This window comes from Apus apus, chromosome 4 (genome assembly GCF_020740795.1).
Source record: "Apus apus isolate bApuApu2 chromosome 4, bApuApu2.pri.cur, whole genome shotgun sequence".
NCBI lineage: Eukaryota > Metazoa > Chordata > Aves > Apodiformes > Apodidae > Apus > Apus apus.
Genome location: NC_067285.1, coordinates 43,476,656 through 43,501,618, shown reverse-complemented (window position 1 = coordinate 43,501,618; position 24,963 = coordinate 43,476,656). Strand labels below are relative to the sequence as shown.

Below are 24,963 nucleotides of genomic sequence, written 5' to 3'. Positions count from 1 at the left end.
TCCATTTTAACCTGTGCACCATCGATTCGGAGGCAGCAGAAGGGATTCATCATTTTTATTAGAAGCTGGGGTCAGTCTGGCTCAGTTTTACAACCATCACCATTAGTTATTGGGTGTCAGCCTCTTTGGGGTAGGAGAGAGGGAGAGAGAGAGGGAGAGACATTGAAGGCTGTCATAAATTCCTCCAAGAATAACTCTTCTAGACATAATGACGAGGGCTTAAGGTGCGGGATGATGGGATTGTCTAGGTAAAGTAATAGTGAGGGCTCTAATGAAAAAAAAACAACACAACACCCAACCCAACCCAGGGGATTTCTGCTCACCTGCATTCTAGTGAAAAAACAGGGAATTTCTGCTTTCCTGAAATAGCAGCCCCCCCCTTCTCATCCCAAGTAGCACCCCAGAGCTACCCAGGGCCAGGAAGCCCCAGACTCAGGATTTAGCCCCTTCGGGGCTCTAGAAACCATGAGGATGGTCCCCTCATGACTGGGAAAAATCACAAGCTTTCAAACTTTTTGGAGGCATTTGTTTTGCTTACTGTACTGTTTGATTTTCAGAACATTTCTGGCACCAAGATGGGGTGGGTGGGTCGTATTTTTCATTAATTTTCAGCCTTGAAAAAATAAAAAGGCTGACAGCCTTCATGGGGGAGGAAACCTGAGTCTCCCCAGGATGATGGCCACCTCTCCTGGGGATATCATACAAGGCTGGAGAAGTGGGCAAAGGAAGAGACATCCACGTGTGGCAGATGAAACCACGGTGTCTCTGGTTTGATAAACAAATCAGTCTCTTGGCACTGGCAGTTGTTAGGAGTTCATAGTAACAGCAGCCCCACAGAGCTGGATGACAGAGGAGCCATTCAAGTAACCAAGAGGAAAAGACCATCCCTGCAGCTTTACTTGAACTGCTGCAAGTGATGCCCAAACACCTCAGTGCTTTGAGACAGCTTCCCATGTCTGTTGCTTGCTCCCTGCCCTTTTCTTGAAAAGGAATAGAAGCTTTGGTCCCAATATTATGCTAAACATAATAATTGGTTTACTCTATCTGGCTTTGTAACAGGGAGGGAACACTTCCACCTTTTACATCTAGATAAAGTTACTCTGGGTCATTGTCAAATTATTCTTTTTTCTAATTTCAATTTCTAATTCCAGTTGTTTTTTTGTTTAGTTCTGCTTTCCACCCCCCCCCCCCCCCTAATTTCCCTCAGTTGCATGAATCCACATGGACCAGGGGTAAATAAGGCATAAGTAAGCTTTGAGTTGAGAAGGGGAAAACCCCAAAGCTCCTCTCCTGCTCCCACCCGCTACCACGCTGCAGCAGCCCACATCCTGCAAACACCCGTGCCCGAGCACAGCCCTTCTCTCCTGGGAGCCTTGGCAGCTGGCCACTGCTGTGTCACCACAGGGGACAGCAGATGACAACTCAACCTGGAGCAGAGATTTAGCAGCTTTTGCTCAGCTAACCCTGCTCCCCAGGCCTGCTGCTTTGTTCCCTGGAGAGACGCAGGCACTACTCTGCACTCATGCTAACAAAGGTAGACCAGGCAGCAGCTCTGATGACTTCTCAAAGGTGTTTAGGGCATATAAAAGTGACCACAACATACACTTTCATATCTTCTCTTCTTTCACAGACACAGCTACACAGAGGCAGGGCCCTGCACTGACTGGCAGCCCCCCAGGCAGGGCACAGTCTTGCACACACGTGCCGAGAAGAGCTGCACATAAAAGTGCTGGCTGACACAAACACAGATGTTGATGAATGCCTCCATTTATCCAGCCAAACAGTTGGCTCAACACCATTAACAAGACTTCAGGGTTTCTTTCCCCACCCCTACATCCCTCCTTTATTTATTTAATTGATGCTGAAAGCCTCAGGGGAACCACACTGATGGGGTTTGCATCCCTGTGGTGACTTCTGCCCCTCCCCACTCCCCCACATTCCTTCCCCAAGCAGCCCAAGTCCTCTGTGGGCCACAGCTGAGTATTTACACCAGCAGAGACCGTGGGCCCAGTGAGTCCACCCTGTTTACAGGAACAAAGGAGAAAGTTCTGCCAAGTCCTCTGAGTTGTGTCCATTGTTCTTCAGGTGCCTCCTGTCCCCGTTGTGGCAGCACAGCTTGGCCCCACTGGGCAGACACCACAGTTTCCTGGATATCCATCCCCAGCTGAGCTGATTGCAAAACGCTATCTTCAAGATACTAAGGCTCATTTTTTTTTTTCCAAAAAATACCTATATTTACACAAGACAATAAAATCTGAGCAGCTTTCCACACACACCCCACCCCCTTTTGCCAAGTGGGGCTGCTGCTGGATATGAGCTGGTCCCTATTTACAAGCGGCAGCCTCACTCAGCAGTGTTCTGCTGGCAAGCTCAGCTTCTTCTGGCATAAGGACGATTTCTTTGTGCCTCTTCTTCTTCCCTCAGGACCTCTCCACACAGCCAGGTCTGTATTTGCAACAGGCACCAGGATTTGGCAGGGTCTCCCTTACACAGCCCAGTTTGAAAGCACAGAGAGGGTCTCAGGATGGGGGGCTGGAGCACACTCAGCCATCTCCAAGTGTTTTCAAGTTGCAAAGCCAACGTTTGGTGCAGACAAAACTCACTTCTTATTACAAAAGACATTTTTTGCCTGTTTTTTTAATCTTAAAAAAAAAGGAAAGAAAAAAAAAAAAAGACTGACCAAGCAGCAGGATCACTTCCCAGGGTGCTGCCAGGAGCAGGGGAGTGGGAATCTCAGCCCAGCTGTTTCTTCCTTGGGGACACGAAGGTTTGCTGAAGGTTTTGGTCAAGGCTGGTTTCTCCAGCCTCTCCCGTTGTGCAGTCCCAAGTGAGGGACATGTAAATCGAGGTACAGAGGAGGTGAGGAGGAGCAGCAGCTAGGGCTCACCAGGGCAGGCTCGTCAGGTATCTCGGGCACTAGATGACACTGTCTTCCATGGTGACTCGCCTGAAGACTGGCTCCTGCTTGGGCGTCCTTCCGCTTTCTGTGGAAAACAAGGGGATAGCAGGTAAAGCCCCAAAGCAGGACACTGCAGCAGCCATCTGCTATTTTAAAGTCCATTTCCACCCTCAAACAAAGCGTAGGCTTGCCTTGAAAGAAAAGTCTTGCTCAGAGCAGGTGAATGTATTTATGGGCCAGCATCCCATCAGGAACCTCCTCCTACCCTTTCTGCTGAAGCTGGTGGTACCCATTTGCCTGGCTTTGTCTCCACCTGAGTCAGCTATTTGTTAAATGGTATGAGGACCAGCTGCATTGGCTAGTTCTGTCCACTGCTCTCTGGATGAAGGGTGATACTAAGGTGTCTCTTTGCTCCTCTGGGTTTAGCTCAGGTCAAGAAAGGAGAGTCCAGAGCTGAGCTGCAACCAACAGCTTGTACCAGCCCAACAGGGCTCGCTGGAGCAAACTGCATTTTTTTTGTGGTCCACTCCACCCCTTAATAATAGTTAGTATAAATGACTGCAGAGTAAACAGATTTGTTTTGCTATCAGGCATTATCTGAAGGGCACTTCACATCCTGAGTGCTCAGCTTTACAGCTGCCTCTATAATCACTGCAGCCCCGGGGAGGAAAACGCCTCCTTTTACACACTCAGGTTGGGAAGAGGCAGCCACGTGCAATTTGGGGTGAACACATACAGTCTTTTTCAAAAAACAGTATCTCAGTGAGAGGTTAATACAGGCTAGATGCACTAAGGAAGAATTAAGAGTTGTCCCGGAGCCATTTTGTAAGCCTAAATCCCACCTCCCCCCCACCCTGGGGCCAGCAAATCTGTCTTGCACAGCAGCATAGCAAATACCACAGGGAAGGCATGGGAGGCCAGGGCTGGCAACCTTTCAGGCATCTCCCAGTTTGGCTGGTTTGGCTGTTCTTTTGAGGTTTTTCTGGAGAGGAGAGACTTTCATCCTTTCCTTGTTGCTCATCTCTCTTTTTTGCTCTTTTGTTTTTTTCCAAGCAGTAGAAATAAGTTTTTCCCTTTTGTTTCCACTGCTGCAAGCTTGGCAGGCTGCTTTGCATTGCAGCACAAACTCCTAGCAGCTAAAAATGCCTGGGTGCACAGTGTATCTTGGGAAAAAAACCAAACACAACAAAAAAACCAAAACAAAAAGTCACACCTATTTAATATGAAGCTCTCTTTCTGGCTGATATCAACAGCAGCTTAAGCAATGAAGCCTTTTATCCAAATGGTAGCAATGCAAGCAAGGAGAAGGATGAGGCAGAGCTCTGACCAAAGGGCAGAGCTGAGGTGCTTGCACTGAAAGCAGCTCATCTATTTATCAGGTGGGGACCCTCTCAAAAATGTTAAAAAAAAAAAAAAAAGGGCTGGTGAGGTCCTTGGCAAACCATAAAACCTTTTTTTCCTCTCTTTTTTTTTTTTCTAAGGTGAAGAAAGCAGGGGCAGGTCAGAGCAGGCACCTGACAGCCACAGCAAGGCTTCAGCCTGCCTCAAATTGGCCATCCATCACAGGAGGGCTAATCCTGTAGGACTCCACATTTCCCTCTGGAAGCCTATGGAAAGCACCTGAGAAACTCCTTTTGGCACATTTCAGTCAAAAGCATGAAGCCTTGCCAGAAACTAGGGGCTCTTCCTTTGATTTCCCCCTGCCCAAAGTCCATTTCTCCACCACCCTTGCAGCCTTTGAGCAAGTGCCCAAGGTGAGGTGCTGCACACACAGAAATCCTCCCCTCCTTTTGTTGATCAGCTGTTTTCCAGCTTTCATCCCCCCAAAATCATTTCCCAATAGATGTTACTGCAGGCTCATGCCTGCTGAAAGGTGAAGCCTTTGCTGCCAGTGGGACACGAAGGCTGCAGGGCTCATGCCTGCATCGAGCTTTCCTGCCACAGGGACCCAAATTAAACTGTGCCTGAGATGCCTCAGAGAGAAGTGGGAGAAGACAGGCTGAAAACAGTTTTATTATAGCCGTAATTTACCCATCAAGCATCCTGCTGCTAGAAATAACCTTCCCAAAGTTGCAACATAAGATGCAGTTGATTATAAGTGGCAGTCAGAGATACCAGGTCACCCGTACAAGTATTCCCATGCACACTAGCTGAGGAGGTTGTGCAGCAGCTTTGTTTGTGCCTTTTAAGTTGTTGTTTGGGGTTTTAAGCAATGCTGTCAAAATATCAAGCCTTTGCTTCCAGCACGTAAGAACTGCTCTGTGTACCAATATTTGTTTTCATTTATTGAGGTTTTTTTAGCTTGGGTTTTTACATGGGTACAGCACATTTAAGGAGTAGAACTGTAAGAAAAGAAAAGGCGTGGAGGATAAAGAAATAAAAAAAGACAGCAAACAGTCAGGATGATTTTTTTGTTGTTGTTGTTGGCATTTTGCTGGGGAAGACTATCACCATCTGTCTGGCATACCCAACACAATAAACAATAAGCACCTGTAAAAAGCAATTCTGATGGGAAAAAGGAAGCTTTCCAAGCTCCTCTGGCTGGTCTTAATATTTGAACATTAAACAGATCATCTCTCCCAAACTGGGGTGATGTATGGTCTGGTATATGATCCATGCATCCCTAGGGCTTGCCAAAGGCCTTGGAAGAGCAGAACTGGCCCTACATCAGCTCCCTGTGTTGAACAAAATTACTCTCAGTGCACGGAGGGGGGTGATGCTGCCCTCCAGGGGTACACCTTCAGGTCTTGCTGCCAATGTCCCTGCTAAGGATGGCCACCACTAATATGACTACTGTCTTTCCTGCAAGCATTAATCCCCAATTTTATCTGGTTTCAGTTTTACACTGCAAGATTTCCTCCAGGCTGTTCCTGGAGAGCCTACGACGACATGACTTCGATATCATGTTCATGATCACAGACTATTTAAACTCTAAAATATTCATTAAATAAAATTTGCATAGAGCCTAGCTGAATGCAGCAGGTAGCTAAAAATACTTGCATTTCTACATGCAAGGAGGAGATCAGGGTGTGACAGATGACCAAGCCGTGCTCTTAGGCTTTTCTGAGATAGCTTTTTAATAAGATGAGCTATCTTTTTATCCCTCTTGTCTAGGCAAGTCTGCAGGGTATTATATTCTTTATAAACCAGTGAGATCAAAAGCATATGAGGGTGTGTGAGAAAGAGGCCAGCTGGCCACAGCAGAGAGAGGAGGGATGCAGGCAACAGGGACAAACATAGAGACACAAAAGGACCCCCTCCCTGGAGCTTAGCACCTCCCCCTGCTGCCACCGTTTTCTCAGGCCCTCTGAAGTATCTCACTGCTCATTACCTGGGGGCAGGGAGGAGGGAAAACATTGGTTTTGCAACCACAGATTTCAGGGAATTAAACGCAACTAACAGGCGGAAAGGAGCAGAACTATAAGTAATAATGTCTACACAGTGCTTCCCAAGCTGTGACAAATACCCCCACATCCCCAGCAACCCTCCAGTCTACACAAGCTTTCTCAGCATATCTTTCCCCTTGTGCCTCTCCTTCATGTGTTTCAGGGAGATCTTTACAGTCTCTTGTGGCTCTTGCAGAAAATGAGCAGGCAGTGCCTGTCGGAGCCAAAGTGTCCCGAAGCAGTAGAAAACACAGCAATTGCACAGTAAAGCAGTGTGTCAGCTGGTTGTCTGTGAAGGGATTACACAGGAAAAATAGCCCAACCCTGTGGAGAGTAGGACCAAGGAGAGGGGGAAAGGGATTGACAACTTGCAAAGCATCCCAAGGTGATTTCCAGGAAAACGCAAGGCACAGAATCTCACACTTCTCCGTCCACCTCTTCCTGCCTGCAAGAAAGGCTTTCTGAAAAGATGCCTCAAGCAAGGGATCGACATTGACAATCCTCCCTCCAAACACGCTGGGCAACCCACACCTTCCAGAGGTGTTCCTGTGTTTCAGAAAGTGGGGGTCTGTGTATCAGGGTGCACCAGATATTTTAATTGGACCAAGCGCTGCCTGTTCGGCCCTATTCTGTTTGATTTTCATTGAAAGCAGGATGCTTACTGCAGTTGAAAAATGAAGCTTTAATCTTCTCCCTATAAGGCAAATCTTTTTTGCCTGTTTTTCTTTTTGTTAATCAAAGCTCTAAAAAAGAAGATCCCTCCAGATCCCCTTCAACTCAGCTTGCAAAGTTATATGCCTCAAGCATAGCTATGGATTTAATACCATAATCGCCGTTGCCTCTTGATCAAGCTGTTGGTTTTCTCACATCTCTGCCTTGGCTTAGCATCAAGAAACGACTTAGAAGTTTCATAGCTCTTTCACCTACCCCAGAAGCATTTTAGGCACTGAGGACTTAACATGGACTTGAGTTTCCTGTGCTACAGTCTGCACAGAGGACACTGCTACATTGCCAGTCACCTAATAATTATATCTACTGAGCTACTTATCAACAAGCAGAAACCTTCACCATGTCCACAATCAGCTATTTGACACAAAAAAAGACTGTATTCAAGGGGAAAAAAAAAATGACAAAAATAATCTGCATTCTGCTCCCCCACCAGCCAAACTAAATTACATTCTTAAACCATTTTTGGCTTAATAGAATAATATCTGTTTCCTCTCTGTTTTGTGATTCAGCTGTTTCCAACGATGTAAGAAGCAACAAAAGTGAATCCTGTGGTGCCAGAACAGCCTGGGGATGGAAATAGTCAGCCTGAAAAAAACCAGCAGGTTTTTTTTTTGCAATCAAAGTGCTAACAGGCATGGGCTGGTGAAGAGAAGCTCATGCAAGAAGGGATAGAAAAGAGGGGAAAAACAGCCTATCCATTGATAAATCCGAGATACACAGAAAGGCTGGGGAAGAATGAGCGTTCAGAGTAAAGAAAGTCCAAGAATCTTTACTGGGATCCCATAAACCCATAGCAAATCCACTACCAGTTTGTTCTTGCAGAGTTTCAGGCACACTGGCAAATGCTGTGTTGATCATCTGCCTCCCATTTTCATCATTACTGTATTTGCTGTGGTGAATCTCACACTGCGCATTCATTCAATCCCGCCATATCCCTGGAAACCTTCATTTACTTATTTGTTTGTTTATATGTTTGGGTTTTTTTTTAGTCTAATACAGTAGAAGTTTTTATTTTCTCCAAAATAAGAGGTACTTGTGTATTTGAAGCCTCGGCAGCCTCTGCTGGGCTGCTACATGGATTGGTATGACCAGGTGGGTCAGAAACACTTGCTTTGCCTTCATGCTTAGGTCTACCACACACTGCCCAGCTACATCACTGCTGGCATGAAAAATAAAATGAAACAGGGAGGCAGCATCAAGAACAAGAGTGTGACCCAGCTGGTGAGTGGATGTTTTGCTGTGAAGCCAAGTGATTCCCAGTGATTCCAAATCTTCTGATGGGAAATGCTCCTTTGCTGAAACCTAGACCCAGCAAGAGGCAGGACTGTGATCACTGCTTGGTCAGAAATGAAGTTTCCTCCCCAAGATGTTTTGGCCTGAGTGTCTGGTTGCAGGAAGGACTCAAATGAGACTCTTCTGTAGGCCATGAATACCACCAAATACCACCACTCCCTGGTTCTCCCCCGCTGCTGAGCAGCACCGAGCAGCATCACTCCATGCAAGGACCACCCTGGGATGGAGCGGAGCTGCTCCACTGCTGTATTTATTCTCCAGCATTGTGAGTAGCTTGTCTAACATGGGCATCACTGCCTGCTCCAAATCTTTTTGGCTTTTACCCAGCTTGGTGGGAATTGGAAGGAGGCAGCTTGGATAGAGGCAGCATCAGACCTCAAAGCTCAAGGCATGGGAGAGCTTTGTGAAAAATCCCATACCAAAAAACTGGTACTGAGCGTGTCCAGAGGTGGTTATTTTCCCTGTCAACCTTTCTAGTCAATTTTGTGGCCTACTATATTCTGAAAAAGAATCCTAATTGCTCCCAACGGATTTGAAGGGTCAGAATGGAGGAGAGGGGCAAAGCACCAGCCACTGGCAGGGGCAAGATGGGACGGGCGGTGTGGCCGAGGGCAGCGATGGCGCTTTGCTTATGCCCGGAGAAAGAAAAGAAAGAGACAGCAAACAACGACTGAGGAGGCCTAACGGGGACTTGTTTTACTCTTTGACATGCTACCAGCAGTTTTTAATCTCAGAAGAACCAAAATAAAATTAAAAATTAAAATAAAAAAATGAAAAAAACTTTAAAAATCATTACAATGATGAAAAGGTATACGACACAGGAAATACTCCACTCAAATCACCCGCGTGTCGTCGGCTAGTTTATACAGTAGGCACAAAACAGACCTAGAACCACCTGCAATAAATGTTAACCAGCGTTGTTCTCACCCCTAAATAAGTACCACTAGCCTGATGTTCCTAGTCAGCCACAGCTGCAGAACCTTTGTGCTTAAATTGCTCAGCTTAGGCCTCCTTTCTTTGGCACTGCTCACCCATGCCGTGAAGGAGCGGAGACTCGTAACAAAGACAGTGATGGAGAGAGGAACAACAACAACAACAAAAGATTGATTGTACAGTACATACATACAGTATCTTCTAAATTGTGATCAGTTGTTTATTGGTTGGCAAACAAGCTTCACTTTTACAACAAATATTAGTAATGAGGTCATTCCACTGTTGGGACCGTACAAAATGGATCATAAATTAAAAAAAAAAAAAAAAAAAGAAGAAAAAAAAATAATTAAAAAAAAGAAGAATTCATACTCGGTGCTGCTAATTTACCTCCAGAAAACTTATGTTACTTAAAAAATCCTGTCAAATAAATAAACTTCCTGTTAGGAAAAATAATGAACAGAAGACTTTTTAAGTTTTTTTTTTTGTAAATCACTGCAAAGTACTTTTTTAGTTCTCTACGTGTCAATCGCTTTTCTTCTTAACCACTGCAGTACAAGTGCCTAAACCAGGGACCAGAGGGAACCACGAGGGCCCTTCACTCCTCCAGGGTTGTGACCGTTTTCCTGTAGAAGCCCCGCTACGACGACTACTAAGAATAAAACCCAACCACCTCTCAGCTCCTGGATCATCATGATCAGTTGTGCACTAGCAATGGGGAAGTTTGCCCTTCTCTAGCCTGCCAAAAGGTCTGCCTGCAATGTGCCAGCTGAAAAAAAAAAAAAAGTCATACAGTGAGGAAATAAAAAGGCTGCCTTGGCTGAAAAGAAATGGTGATGGCATTGCTAAAAATGGTCCTTAGAAAGTGATGTTTGCTTTTTGTTTGTTGTTGTTTTTTTTTCCCCCAGTGAGATTTTTTTTTTTTTTTTTAACTGAGATGGGGAGGGAATGAAGAGGGGAAGGGTGGTGGAAGAGGCAAAACAAAATTTAAAAGAAAAAAAAAAGAAAAAGAAAAAAGAGAGGAGTTATGAAAAGCCTTGCTCCTACTGGTAGACAAACTTACAAGACCAGCACAACAGAAAAAAGTTCCTTTTTTTTTTTTTTTTTTTTTTTTTTCCACTACATTAACAGGGACGCAAGTTCTGGAGGAACAGAAAGCAGACTATATGTGCAATGCTAGTATCTGTACATTACATAGAAATTGTTTGCTTCTCTTTTTCTGCCATTAGTTTTTTTGTTTGTGGTTTTTTTTTTTTTGTTGATTTTTTTTTTTCCATCTGTTAATACAGCAAAACGTAAAATATGTCTTTAGCACGGAATTCTAGGATTCCCTTCCATCTCATTAAATTTGCTTTTGTTTCGTTTGCTCCCACAGCGAAGGGTGCTGTGGGGAAACCAAGTTGTGAGTGACCAAAACCCATGACGTGATCTGAATTGGTAAGAAAGAGTTTTGCTAAGTTTGTTTTTTTTTTGTGCAGCGCTCCCATCTAGATGCGTCATTGCTACTAGTTTTTTGGCCTTTTATTTACTTTTTTTTGTTTGTTGTTTTTGTTTTGGCCTTCCTCCCCCCCCTGGTCCCCCCGCCCCCACCCCACCCCCCAGTCTTACATCAGGTCCTCGGTAGTAAGAGCAACACAGCATCAAGGATTGTTTAAACAAACACGGCATAACTTGAGAAGGCCACAAAGTGTGCCGTTATCTATCTCTTTTCATTAACATAATGAAGTCTGTCTGGAGAGGAGGAGGATGAGGGGAGGAAGGGTGGGGGTGGGGGGTGGGCAGCAGTTACTGTTCTCTCCGGGCTGGCCTAAAAATTCCAGTAAAAAAAGTCCCGAGATTTTCCTTTCAAACAGCATGAAGATTTAGGAGTACACACAATATTACCACTGTTTGGATTAACTCAAAACAGTAAACCGAGCATTACGGGTGGGGCTTTTCCTTGTCCCTTTAGCTGAATTTTTGCTGAAATCTTCTATAGACTAGTGACCAAGTGAGCGGGTCCTTTTGCGTTGCCGTCCGGGGAGGTTCCCTCTTTGTTTGGCGGGACTATAAAACCATCGCTGCTGCCTCGACCTAGCTGGTAGTAAGTGTGTAGCTGATGGACGTGGTTCCTGGAGCCAAGGTTGGGCATGCTCTTGTAGTACACGTCATCGGCGTCGCCAGCGCCGCTTTTGGCCGCCGGGGGATCGGTCTGGGTGCTGGCGGTGACGCTCTCTGCCATGGGCATGCCAGCCAGCGCGGGCATGCTGGTATAGAGAGAATCCCTGTTGGGCGACTGGAGGTCGTCCGTGTGCTCGTTGGTCAGCAAAGGGAAAAAGCTCTCGCTGTTGTCTTGCGGGATGCGTCGCCGGCTGTAGAGGTGGGGCTGGTGGTTGTCTGCTGAGTATACCCGGGAGGGCAGCAGCAGGGCATCCGACTCCTCGTGGATGAGCTCCAGGCCCAGGCTCTCCTCCTGGGTGAAGGAGGTGGCGTCATCCAGCACGATGGCGTCGTCCTCGCTCCCGCCGCCCACGTTGTTGACGAGTTTGTTCATCAGGTTGCGGCTCTGCTCGCTGGAGCGCTCGTGGTTGTTCAGGTAGGAAGGGATGTAGTTGGAGGTGAGTTCCTTCAGGATCTTTTTCTCGAGGGCGTTCTCGGTGTGGTTGTACCCGCGGTCAAGGATTTGCACGCAGTTGCTGAGGTACTCGCCGCTGGCAATGCTGTAGCTGTTGCCGTGATTACCATTCAGTGGTAGAGTATCCGTGACACTTGTATCCCTGGCATTGTTCAGAAGCCCCTCTGAAAAACATTACACAAGAGAGGGTGACTTGTACAAACAGGACACTCACCCGGGACGTGCACACTCAAACCCCCTTCCTAGGCTGCCACGGCTGGTGGGGCTCAGCAGCAAGGACAGCACCGTGGCCAAAATAGGAGGGTGCAGCTCCAGCTATAACCAGCTTAGCATCTTCCCACCAAAAACGAGAAAGTGCCACCAAGTGTACAACTTGATGCAGCAACAGCCGGTGGGGAGCAACAACCTCTCCCAGCTGGTACCTCCTCTGGCTCTTGTGCTTTGCTCTAGGTATTCCCAGGGGAGCTAAGAAATAGGTACCCTGTGCTGGTCCCACTTGCCCTGGCTCCAGGCTCTTTGGAAGAAGGGGGAAATTCCCCCCAAGTGAGGGAAAAGTATTGGCAGCCCAGGTTAATAATTACCCAAATTTTGTTTGGGAGTGTATCCTTCCTGGAGGGAAAAAAAATAAATCAGCTGTCCCCTTTTGCTGGGCAGGCTGCCATGAGAAAGGCATAAGGCCTGAATGGCGGGATTCAAGGATTATCAAGGCCGAGCCACCAAGTGCTTCCTGGCCCAGGCTTTTTTGGAAGAAGGCTTAATGCCCTACCTCTCCTGGAACAAGGGCACGGCCAAAATTATTTACTCCACAACAGCCAGGTGGGGATTTTCTAATGCAATTGATGTTGGAGGCAGCTGCTGTGGCATCTTCTGAGGCCTTTAAAAATACCCCCATTTCACCTGCAAAGTTAAAAGCCAAGGGTTCAATGGAAGGTACGACTAGTACTGTCACCTCCATGGTACGGTGGGCTCGGGGGAAGCTGTGAGGAGGAACAGGAACTCGGGGTGCCTCCCAACTAACTCCCTACTGCATCTCTGTAGGTGTCTCAACGCTGCCAATGTAAGGCTGGAGCTCAGCTCTTTCCCAACAGGCTACAGGAGATGGCAGGGAAGCGCTTTGAGAGCAGTGCTGCACAAGTGGGCAAGGGAGAAGAAAATCAAGCCCAGCACTTAAGCTGCCAAGCTTTCTTTTTTTTTGGAATTACTGGCCTCCTTGGAAGGAGTGCAGGTGTAGGGATGCATGGAATATCAGATCGACCTTTCAGCTAAGGGCTCCAGCCAACTGTCAAGAAATGGCAAGCAATTCCCAGCAATCTGTGGTGGATTAGAGGAGCCGTTAGTTGACAGTTTCAGATGAAGAGCTGCTCATGCCATGCTTGTTACATGGCATGGGTACTTCCTGAAAATACAGGGTTTGGTCTATATCTGCGATGGAGTAAGTGGCTGCATGTCAAGGGCTGGAAAGTGCTGCTGCAGGCTTTCTTCTTGCTTTTGAGTGAATGCCCCAAATGTGTCAGTCACCTTCTAGGTCTACGAAGCTTAGAGAGTGCTGCTGGTATCCTGAGTTTCCCAACAAATGAGGGAGCTGTGCCAAAAACCAATCAACTAGCCATCACAGACATAGAGCAAAGTTGTTGATTTTCACAGTGGAAGGTCTCCAATCGAGTGGCCATGACCGAGGAGAAATGAAAAGTGAGCATTTTAGGGGGAAGGACTGTATGTAATGGGTGATGGGAACAACAGCATCTGTCTGATGGTCACGTTGGGTAATGTATGCATTGAGGTGCTGAGCATGGTGCTTCTGCTGCCAATGCATAGAGCCAGGGAAATAAAATGGAGGCATCACAGGTGAGGACAGAATGGGGTCTGCAATGAAACCAGCCATATAAAAATGCCATGACCTCGCAAATTAAAATGTGAAGTTTAAAAAAATAAAATATAATCATACGCACAGTTAGATGAGAAACCAGGCTGGGTAAACAATGTCACAAAAACAAGAAATAAAAGAAAGCATCATCTAATCTCATCTATATATATATATATATGTCCACACACATATATATATACATGCACATATATACACACACACACGCATACACTTATATATACATATGTATATTCATATTCTTTCGATTCCAAAACTGTGAGATGAATTTCCTTTATTAACTACATCATCTATATGTGATGCAATAAAAGTGAACTAAAAAAAAATTACATTTGATATGCAATGTTTAGCTTTACTCCCATACTTGTCTCTCTGTAGGGCTCTAAACGACAGCATGAAGAAAAGGAAAGAAAAAACAACAAGTAAGCTTACAGCGACAGTAGGAGAAACATGAGTCAAAAGCAAATTGATGATATGCAGAAAAGAGAGTTAACGGAAATAATTTCCACTGCCCAGAATACATGAATTTGTTACATGGTTTATTTCAGGTTAAAAATATTGACATTTTAGACAGAAAAAGATATTTTACGCGCAGTATTCAATATGCTCCATTTTTATTTTTTTAAAAAAATCATCACATTTAAAATGTTTTCCAATGCCATTATAAAATGTTCAGCATGCAACACAAGTCAAGAAATAATGCCTGGAAATTTAAGAAAAGTCTAAAGCCGGTAACAGTAAGCTTGAAAAGACAGGCACTATCAACATCACTTCCAAAGTCTTAAAAGGAATGGCTTTACTTACTGTTAGTTATAATAACCCCTGGCAGTTGAAATCAAAATCCATTTCCTTGCTAAAAACGTTTTGCTGTCCATCCTGTCCAACAGTGCTTTGTAAGAGTATGGTTTTGCTCATCATGGGGCTGCTGCCATTTTATAAACTTTGGGGTTTACAATCTCTGCTCTGTTTTTAACCCAACACATGGCAAACTACATGGACTTTGCAAAAAAAAAAAAAAGTGTAAGAGGAACGGTAGTTTAAATGATGGTGTTGCTAAGTGAAGCTATTGAGAAGAAAGGTTTAAAGAAGAAGAGCCAGAGATGAAGATGATAAGTCAGTGACAACTCTCAGATTCCCACGTTGCCATTGTCTGTGACATGCTGGGGTTTAACCAAAGCTCGGTGATCAGGTTGCCACCTTTTCTTAAAATGAGCTCTCACAACAGCATTTAGGCTGTTTCAAGAAACTCCTGTGCCCAAGAGACCAAGGCAGCCTAGGTCCATCAGCTGCCAACGGTGGTGAGTGCTCAGCTGTGGGGTGCCAGAACCCTCACCCACCATATCCTCCTTCCTCTACGCTCTGTGTCCCACCAAGAAATTGCTTCCACCACCAGGAAATGTGACTAAGGCCTTTTAGGCTCTGATTGCCTGCCTCTTTCCAAGGGTTTTTTTTAGGCCTCTGGCACCTGGTGATTCCCCACCACAGATGGGGCAGCTTTGGCTTGAGCAGAGAGGACATTTTAAAACACTTAACAGCGGAGGGGAAAAGGAAGGGGTGAACCAGATCAGGCCCCACGTTTCTTACATCATCCTGTCCCTGTCAATGGCCAGCACCAGAAGTGCTATATGAAGATGCAAAAAAGAAATAATAAAAATCATAGCCTTAGTGATGTGAAATGAGTTAGTTGAATGATGTTAGCTAGCAATGCCCTCACCACCCAGTGATCCAGCCAAGGCACACTCAAAGATGGTGACAGCATCTACTTTTACATTGCACCATCATCATTTTAGCATGCCTGGTGGTGCAGCATCCTTAAGCCCCAAACAAACGCTAAGGCCATTAGGCCTGGTTGGCTTTGCCAGCCTTCATTTCTGCTGTGGGATCTCCAATTACTCAGTTTGTAATAGCTCAGGGACAGTAACCAGTTTGAAAAGCAAGAGCTACATCAGTTCTATGGTCATTAATTCATTTCCAGCCTCCTGAAAAGAACGGGTTGGCTTCCGCTCCCTCTGAAGTCTCCAGGGGCTTAAATGGGATCAGTAGTGGTCCCACCCTCTTCATCTCCCACAGATGAAACCTGGGTGAGTAGCTGTTATGCATCTGGCTGTGTTGCACTGAACAGCATTTAGCAATCAGTTACACTGTTTTTGTGGAACAAAATGTTGTTAGCTCAGGTAACTGTATCAGAATCTAGTCTTAAAAATTAGAAGAACACAAGATCATTAAAATGCACGTAAAAACTTTTTGTCGCGTTTCTGCCCAAATCACTTGGGTTCAGTTGAGGCACCTAGACCCTAACATCAGGACCTCTCTTATGAGACACTCTATCCCAAAATTACCTGCTGCCACTTGATTTAAAAATCCCCCAAACTTCAATGTTATCATGCAAGAAACTATACAGAACATCAAAGCTCATTTTGACATTTATGGTACACTGAAGTTCTCAAAATTCACAGCATTTCATGTTTAACAGTAGCCCTTCAAAAAGAAGAAAAAAAAAAAAAGCATCTGTGGAAGAAAGTTTATTGCATGAAGTTAGAACAGTTTAGGAAAGAAATGAAGAACAAAAAGGTCAAACACGTGTGCTTTCCTTGTGCTTTGAATGAAAATAACCTAGTGATCCAGCTGAACATCTACTTCTAACATAAACAGTATGCTGCCCTACAGTACAAAGGGGATTCTCCTGCTTGCATTATCACTATCATTATTTCCCCTTCCTTCAAGATCCTTTACTGGAAAGGGACACCTTCACTGGGAACAGAAAGCTGACAGAGTGTTGACACACTTGTGCCTGAATGCAGCGTTCCTCTGTAATGATTCAGCAATCTTGCAAGCTCAAAACCAGAAAAATGATCCCATGGAAGTGGCAGAGTGGGACAGAGCCACCAACAGACAGGAGTTGGCAGAGCTCCACACTCCCCAGCTCCTCCTCAGGTCCAGCCTCTGCCTCTCCCTTATGGAAGCATCAGGACATCAGCTTACAAACATGGTCCTTTCCCACAGCTGGAGCAGAGACAAACACATAGGTGACAAGAGACTGATTTCTACAGTGGAAACCTCTGACTCTACCTGTTTCTTTTCCATTGCCGAAAAGAGGACATGTAAAGGGTTCTCATTTCCCTACACCTTTTTGTTCTGTTTTGTTTGTTTGGTCATTGGCTTTGGTGTTTTTTTGTTTTGGTTTGGTTTTTTTTTCCTTTCTAATAGCACATATAAAACATATTCATGCAAATGGCAAAACATGTATTAGAATATCTAAACTCTGCTCTTAGGAGCTGACCTACGTTCCTTGCTTCAGCTGTCATTTTTCTTAGCAATCAGGGCAGTTTTGCTTTATTTTGCCTTTTTTTTTTTTTTCCCTGGGAAAGCTGGTGTGCCACTGACCACATTTCTCTAAGCCATTTCAAACAAGAGCAGCTTTGTTGGCAAAGGCCATTTTACCTTCACTTACCTTCAGAGGTGTTCCTGTTTCTGAAATGAATGGTTCAACAAGGAAATGTGCTGACAATAACGAGAGGGATGGATATGTCTGACAAAATACACACACAAGACCAAAACAATACAAAAAGCCAGAAGACTGGAGAAAAATAAATAAATAAATATCAAAACCACTGTGAATGTTTTGAGTTGAACTGATGAGGGTCTCTTGAAGTGATTGCTCATGGAGAAAAAGCCTCTGGAAAATGGAAAGATGCACTGAAATGAAAGGAAGAGGAGGGGATCGTTGGGGGTTTTTTTGTGCCCAGTTCCAAAAAAACCAAAAGCGTGTGTGCGTGGGGAGGGGAAAAAAAAAAAAATGGGAAGAAAAAAAAGAAAAAGAAAGAAAGAAATGGGCCAAAAGAAGCCATAGAAAATGGAATTCTCACTAGAAAAATTAGAGAGAAACTCCAGCACACCTTGTGTGTTGTACATGCTGACGGAAGGGTTGTTATAGACCGCCGATTCCCCGAGCAATGTATTATAAGGGTTGTTAGTGCCATGAGGACGAAGCAGAGCATTGGTTATAAGATGATTAGCCATGGCTCCTGGAGCAGCCCGATAGAAAGACAGAGAAAAACAAAAACAAAAAAGGTCAATCAGGCAAATGTGGTATTTAAAAAAAAGGGGGAAAGAACATTAAGAATGACAACAGTTTGAAATAGTCCTGATTACAAGCAGCCAGCTAATTAGACTCAGAAAAACTGTATGCCGCTAAAGCAGAACAGATGTTACTGACAATGCACAAATCCAAACCAATGCAAAAGAAAATGTATCAGAAAGCAGATAAGCTACATTTATGGTGGTTTCCCAGTCGCTTGGAGTGTAAGCAAGGCTATGCCCACATGCTTGCTACAAAGAAAGAAAGGAAGATGGCAGCCTACGCAATGTGGGGGGGCGGGGGAAACTCTCTGGTAAGTGCCAAATGAATTAAAAAAAATAATATAATGACTAACAGAAAACAGCACATTCATCTCCCACTGTGGGCTAGGATCTCTTTTACCAGTCTTTTCCAACACAGCTAGAACAAACAAAGCAGAATTAAAAAGAAAGGATGGAGTAGACAGCCTTTCCAAAGGCTCTCGACACTGATCAGAGAACAGCTGTTTTCTCATGTCTAAGATGGCACGTTTCACTGCAGCTCCTGCTCTGGTACTGTCATCAAGCACATCCAGAACCACCCGAATCTACCCTTGAAGGCAAGAGCACCATGGCTCCACCAGGTGTTTCTATCAAGAGTGAGCTTGGCCACACAGACCCACGTTTCAAAGCTGTTTGTCCTGCAAAGACCTTGTTTCCTAACTCCTGGACCTCTTCGCTGTAGTTTCCAAGCACTTAGCCAGCAGTTGTCTATCCCTTGAGTGCCAGCCTCTGGATGTGTGCTTTTCAGGATCACCATGGCTTGGCAGGCAGCTGCCAAGACCTACCTTGATTCCTATTGCAGGCATCAACCCATGAAGCAAAGCCTTCCCCCGGTTTTAGCTGACCTACGGGATCAAAAAACCCATTAAGCCCTTGCTCAAAGTCTCCTCTGAGATCCAAAGACACAACTGACTCAAAATCTTGCCCCCCAAAGTCATTCCCACTGTCACTGGCAAAGACCTAGAGCAGAAATACTCAAGAACAGATCATGTTTTTCACTTCCAGGGCTACTAAGACAGGGCTGTCAGAAGGCTCAGGTTACCTGCCTGTCACCAGCATCTGATAACCACAACACAAACAAGCGACCAAAAAGCCAGTTCCCAAACCCAGCAACTCTGGCAAGGATACCTCCATCAGCAGCTGGGGCATGAAGACCACATTTGCCTCTTTTAGGGGTGGAGGTGGCCCCGCGGAATGGTGAGTCTTCGCGAGGCACGTGGTGTGCTGGGCATGCTGCCTTTTTTGCAACTCTCACCTGATTTATTTTGTTTTCATTTTTTTTTCTTCTCTCTCTTTTTTTTTTTCTTTCTTTTTTTTTTTTTTTTTGGATGGAGTTGCTGAGGATATATAAGCCCCAAGAGCCCCTGACTGGTACAAAAGCCCTTAGCAATGAGCTCTCTGAAAACTCACACCTACTAATTATTTTTTAAAAAAAGCAGAAACTGGCCAAACCTAAGCCTAGGTGGAGGCCTCCAGAACTGCCTCCTGTGGTGCTCGTAGGCTGGGCTGGCCTGGCTCCGTTTCCCAGGATGGAATTTCTCCATGTCTCAGCAGGTAGAGGAGAGAGCAGACCACTCTCCTGCCTCTGCCTTGTCCTCCCAAGCCCTTCCCAGCCCCAGACGTATGGCATCAGTGGATCTCTTAATCAGTCTTTGAGCACAGGACAACAGTAGAAGGCGGCGCTATACGGGGGCTGCATGCCAGGGAGGCTCCTCGACACATGCAGCTGGAAAATAAAGACTTGTTTTCTCTCACCTGATATTTTTGGCTATGCTGATGGAAAGCAAGATGAGCTGCTGTGTTTGGAAATAAGGAAACAAAGCTGTCTCCTGTAAGAAAACATTATATGAACGCTTAACTAAGCAACCTTGAATGTAACTAACAGGTACATGAGTAAATTCTTTCTTTCTGGTCATGTATTTTCCATCAATCTCATGTGTATCTGGGATGAGGGACTGTAGGAACCACTTTTCTTCTTGCACTAGTTTCATACAACTGTTAAGTCCCAAGTCCATTAAAATTGTTTCTGGTTTCGTCCCACTTTTAATCAAGCCAGGCCATAAAAGATTCAAAAAGGCACTCACTTTTATACAGGTAACAGGAATGTCCAGAGTTAATGTCAGTCATAAATTCAGAAGTGATATAATCCTTCCATTTGAGATTTAACCCAATATCCAACCCAGTCCCTAGGAGATTTGATACAGAGAAGAATATACCCACTGCTTGGTTTGGAATGCTTTAGCTTGAGGCATCTTTAAATGGCAACTGCCAGAAAGGCATCTCACTCGATATATCCCTGGTCTGATCTTGTTTAGTGATCCCTAGCAGGTGGGAACGAGCTTATCCTGCCAGGGCTGGGAGGTTGAGCTGTTCTGCATGGGGGATGCTCTCACTGCATGTCAAGAGAGAAGAAGGACTGATCTGTATCAGGACTTAACCCTTTGCTCACCTATGTTCAGCAGGGTGGTGGGCTCCAAAGTGAGCTCATTTCACACAAACCTGGCTCTTTCAGGCTACGACAAACTAGTTAGTTTCTGGCAATTTTTAATGCAGATACATGATTTTGACTATCAACTTGGCAGAAAGCTGAACATACAGAATTGGTAATTTTTGCTCTCTTGGGTATCTAAAAGGGGAAACTTGGTACAACAAAACTGCTACCTGTTCCTGTATGCAGCTACTCAGCAAAAAATCTTCTGCCTTCCTCTCCACTGATTGCTGAGGACATTAAGATTTTTTAATTTACTGATCAAAATGCCATTTCTGATGGCAGTGCTTAGTAATTCTGATGCAAACCCAAAACAAATCCACTGCTAACACATTCAGCTACCTTTCAGTACTTGTAGATACCCAACTGAGTGCTAAGAGCTCTGCAGTAGGTTCCTGTCATGAAGGGCTGGTCACAGCAAACTTCACACCCTTTGCAGGTCATAGTAAATGTAACCTCTGGCATCTTAACAATAAAATGGTATGTACCTTGTATTTATTAAATGCTGGGAGAGAAGGACTGCATTCAGGTTCCAGAGAGCCTATAGTTGAAGCTTTAGATAAAACAAATACAAACAAATCCCTGTTATTGGGTTTCTCCTTCCTGGGAGGGAGAAAGAAAAAGGTAATACTGGCCATACATTTAAGTATCATCCTGCCTTTTTCCTAACACTGTAGCATTGCTATAGCAACCAATGGGGCTATTAGGAAGAGTGGATTAAGTCTGCAGAGGAGGCACTAGCAGAAGGAGCAGGTATACTACCAACCTCTGACCTCGTTTGCATGAAAATAGACTTGGTAATAAACAGCCAACAAAAACACAATAAAAAGCAAGCACGGGATCAAAGCAACGTGTTCTTCCAAATTCCTAGGAGAGAGAGCAAAGAGGCTCATTTTGCAGCCCTGTGGGTGGGTGTGCAGCAAAGTCCAGGCACCAGGGCTGCACCTGCAAAGGTCAATGTGTATCTGGGGACAGGAAGAGTAGGAAAAAAAAAGAATAGGAAAAAAAAGAGTAGGAAAAAAAAGTAGGAAAAGCAGGCCTGCAGGTACCTGTTGACTGCCCTGAATCTCCTCCCCAGCAGACTGGTCTTGAGACCTGACCTTTGGCAGCTCTCCGACTCTGTGTTGGCTATGAGCCTAATATCCTCAGCAAGCAGCAGATGTTCATCGTTTATTTTTATTTATTCAGTTATGGCTGGTTCCTCAACTCTCAGCATCTGGGGTGTGACACCGATTTCTCCCAGCAAATCACACAGCCCTGTGTCATCCTTACTTCCCTATATTTTGGCAATACCATGTTATATTCCCTATACAAATGCCTCCTTTGCTGCCTCCCGGAGCAGCAAAGCCCAGCACACAGCCATCACTGCTCATGTGCTTTAGTGAAGGTGACTGCCTTCAACTCAGCTGTGTTTAAACACCTTCAGTTCTGCAAGCTGAAGATAGCCTACTGAAAGCAAATGCCCTCCATTTCTGAACTCCTATTGTGCTGTGTACATCTGGAAGGATGATTTTGGGGGTTGAAAAAAGATGGGGCTTCACACCTGCAGGTTCACCCAATATCTCTTTGTTCAGTGTGAGGAAACCACCATAACCAGCAAACATATTTAACAGTGTAGCTCTCATCTACAAAAATACTCCCTATGACCACAGCCGTGTAAAGCTACAGTCCCAAGTCTCCTTGTTTCCACTGATATTCAACCAAAGGTTAAAATTGAGTGCAAAACACAGCTACCAGGCATTATCTTAATGACAGTATGCAAGCAAATGGTACCCTTTTTTTCCTTTTCTAAGACAGAAATTTATGACCTTGACGCAGGGCTATACTGAACATAGAAGAAATTTTTGGGAGAGTTTGGTGTTACAACTGGAAGGGAAAACTGAAACACAAGTATGATTTCCCCACTCACTGTAAGCAAACAATGAAAAGCATGATGACAAGCACACGTTGCTGGACCCCAGACTGCATCATTCAGGACCAAAATTTGAATAATTTCTTGTGGGCAGCTGGCTGAAAAAGCCATACAAAAGGATTGAGTTGAACTTGAATCATCTGCCTGGTCTACTCAACAGGAAGGGAAAACGAATCAAACTGTTCCTCCAGACTTTCTGAAAAATAATGTCATTCATCGTGGCTCTACCAGGCTGAAAGGGCTCGAGCAGCACTGCTTTGGGTTTTCACTTTTTGTTCCAAAGAAGTGGTTTGTATGAAAGCTGACTTTGACTTTTCCATATGATGTCATCTTTTCATTAGAGTAGAAACAAAAATAAGTATCTTAGAAAAAAATACATGTGAGTCTTAACAAAATGTTTCATTGCTTCTGATCTAGCACCCCTAACATTCATTTCTTCTTGGGATTTTTGGATTTGTTTTGTTTCTCTTCAGAAGAAAGAAACAATACCAAAAACATGTATTGCTGTGGTTTTGGTCAACCTCAATCTTCCTGTTTTCTTCCTGTTTTGTCAACCATGCAGCTCCCTTCCCACAGGGCTAGGGCACAGTGCTGGTACTCCTGCCTGCTCTGCTTCACGAAGCACCCAACTTACCTTGCTGTTCACAGCCACCACAAATCAAGTCCTTCCACCTCTCACACCTCATATACTTGACTCGAGACCACCTTATTACTCAGAGATAAGCAACAGCCAGAGAGAACATGGACCATTCCCTGAAGTTGTTGTGGTGCCTGAGCTATCAGGGACCAGAGTCCAGAATGGACACCAATGGTATGGTCAGAGATTAATCCTCTCTCTAAGTGACCACTAAAAAGCCCCCTCAACATACGTTGCCTTACCCTCCCCACACTAAACTCATCTCCTCAACTCAAATGTTACTGAAATAGCCTCTATGCACTCATTCCAGTTTGTAAATTCTGGCTGGTTCTGTATATCACTTGGCATTAACTAACTTGCTCCACTTTACTCCCTGGAAGAAAATACATTCCCAGTGGGTTTGTCAGAGTCAAAGATCTATTCTTCTTTGTGACTTTCTTTACCAGCATTTAGCAGTGTTCTGTTCTGTGTTACAGGCAGAGTTTTTTAAGTACTTACAGAATCCTGGTCTTCCACGTGGTCACTTGCAATTTATTCCAAAGCTGAATACAATTGTGAAAAGTGAAATCACACATATTTGCTGGAGGACAACAGGTATTTTCAGCATTTTTCCTGGTTCCCTCCAACAAATGCTCTGATGTTTAGATTTATCGAGCTGTGTTCTTACAATAGCCAACAGGATTCAGTTAATAAACTTCAATAAACCTCCCTATTAAATTTCTCTCAAATAGGTTTGTTGTCACTTGCAGCATCTAATCTATTCATTGAGAAGCTATTAATACTGACTGCAGTGAAATGGAATTTCAGCAAATGAGGTTGTTAAGCTCTGGGCCATCTTCTGCCAAATGAAACATCCTGTGCTTTTATGCAGAGACAGGGGAGGAAAAGTATTTCTTTGCCTCTTTTTTTTTCTTCCTTTCTTCTGCAACGATTTCAGATGACAAAACTCTGCTGGATTACAATCTTCAGGCCATGTTTGAGACACACAGCTAGTCTACATTGATTTATACATATTTAGCACTCACTGATGCCTTCTCAACTGCCTGGAGAAGAAATGTTGTCCCACGATGGGACATTTCTTTTTACCACCACTACCTCTTCCACGGGTTTATACCTCATTGTACCTTGACTGTAAAAACATGCATGATTCCTGATTCTTGTTTATGCTTATTGCTCATTAGACCAGAGGTCTTACCAAAGATATGCAGAGACCCTTGCCTATAGTGGAAATGGGACCTGACTTACAGAAACCTACATCAACAGCCACGCTTTCTTCCTTCCTCCTTCACAGTCATTGTGTTAAGACTTCTCTGCAGCAAAACTCTGCTGGATCTAATACTCCCCAAAGCCTGCTTTGATTTAAAAAAATTGCCTTGCCCTTATTTTTCCTCCTTAAATCTGATCCACCTAATGACTGAACTTCCAATTATATGGCTGTCAATCCTAAAATCAAAGCCAGTTCATAATATCTCCCAAAGGAAGAATGTCATGCCACTCACTGAAATCACTGCAACAAATCTCAGCTAACTCAGTCCCAGGCAGCAGAAAGGCAAAATAAACCAGAAGACAATCAACAGTGGGATTCATTTTGCACGTAGGCAGAATTAGAAGTTAAATTCCCTAAGTTTTGATTGTCAATGCAGAAAATGGTAATTTTCCTGGCATAAAATATATGGCTGATTGAAAAAAAAAAAAAAGAAAAAGAAAAAGAAGGGGGAGGAACTAAAAACAGCTGAGGTGATTTGTTAGTCCAAAAGGATGCTGAGTTTCCCTCACAAAACAGAAAATACTACTCTGCTGTCATCTACCTGGAATGTTTCTTTACTTCATGTGATTACCAGGATGGGTCATTTTGCCAGATGCTTAACATTTAGCCAAAGCAACACTCACTTAACAGGGCTGCAGAGATTTACAGCTTGCAGACAGCAATCCCTCCTGGATGATGGGGTGCAACTGCATGTGGACTACTCCCTCCAAATAAACCTTCCATCTGGGCAATGGCCTCAGGAAGGGGCCATTCATGGGGTCGGGGAGGATGTGTGTAGTCTGTGAGATTTAAAAGAGAGAGAGGAAG

The 24,963-nt window shown here is 44.5% G+C and overlaps 1 protein-coding gene across 1 annotated transcript in view; it reads right to left on the bottom strand.

Moving 5' to 3' along the window:
• Positions 1–10,997: 10,997 nt before the first annotated feature.
• ADGRL3 (adhesion G protein-coupled receptor L3) overlaps positions 10,998–24,963 on the bottom strand; it is a 509,563-nt gene continuing 495,597 nt past the window's right edge. Inside the window, exons 25-27 of the mRNA XM_051618348.1 lie at positions 17,630–17,758; positions 14,098–14,115; positions 10,998–12,015 (exon numbers count right to left, since the gene is read on the bottom strand). Of these exons, the coding sequence (XP_051474308.1) occupies positions 11,210–12,015; positions 14,098–14,115; positions 17,630–17,758 (953 nt within the window). The 3' untranslated portion in view covers positions 10,998–11,209. The remainder of the gene's footprint in view (positions 12,016–14,097; positions 14,116–17,629; positions 17,759–24,963) is intronic.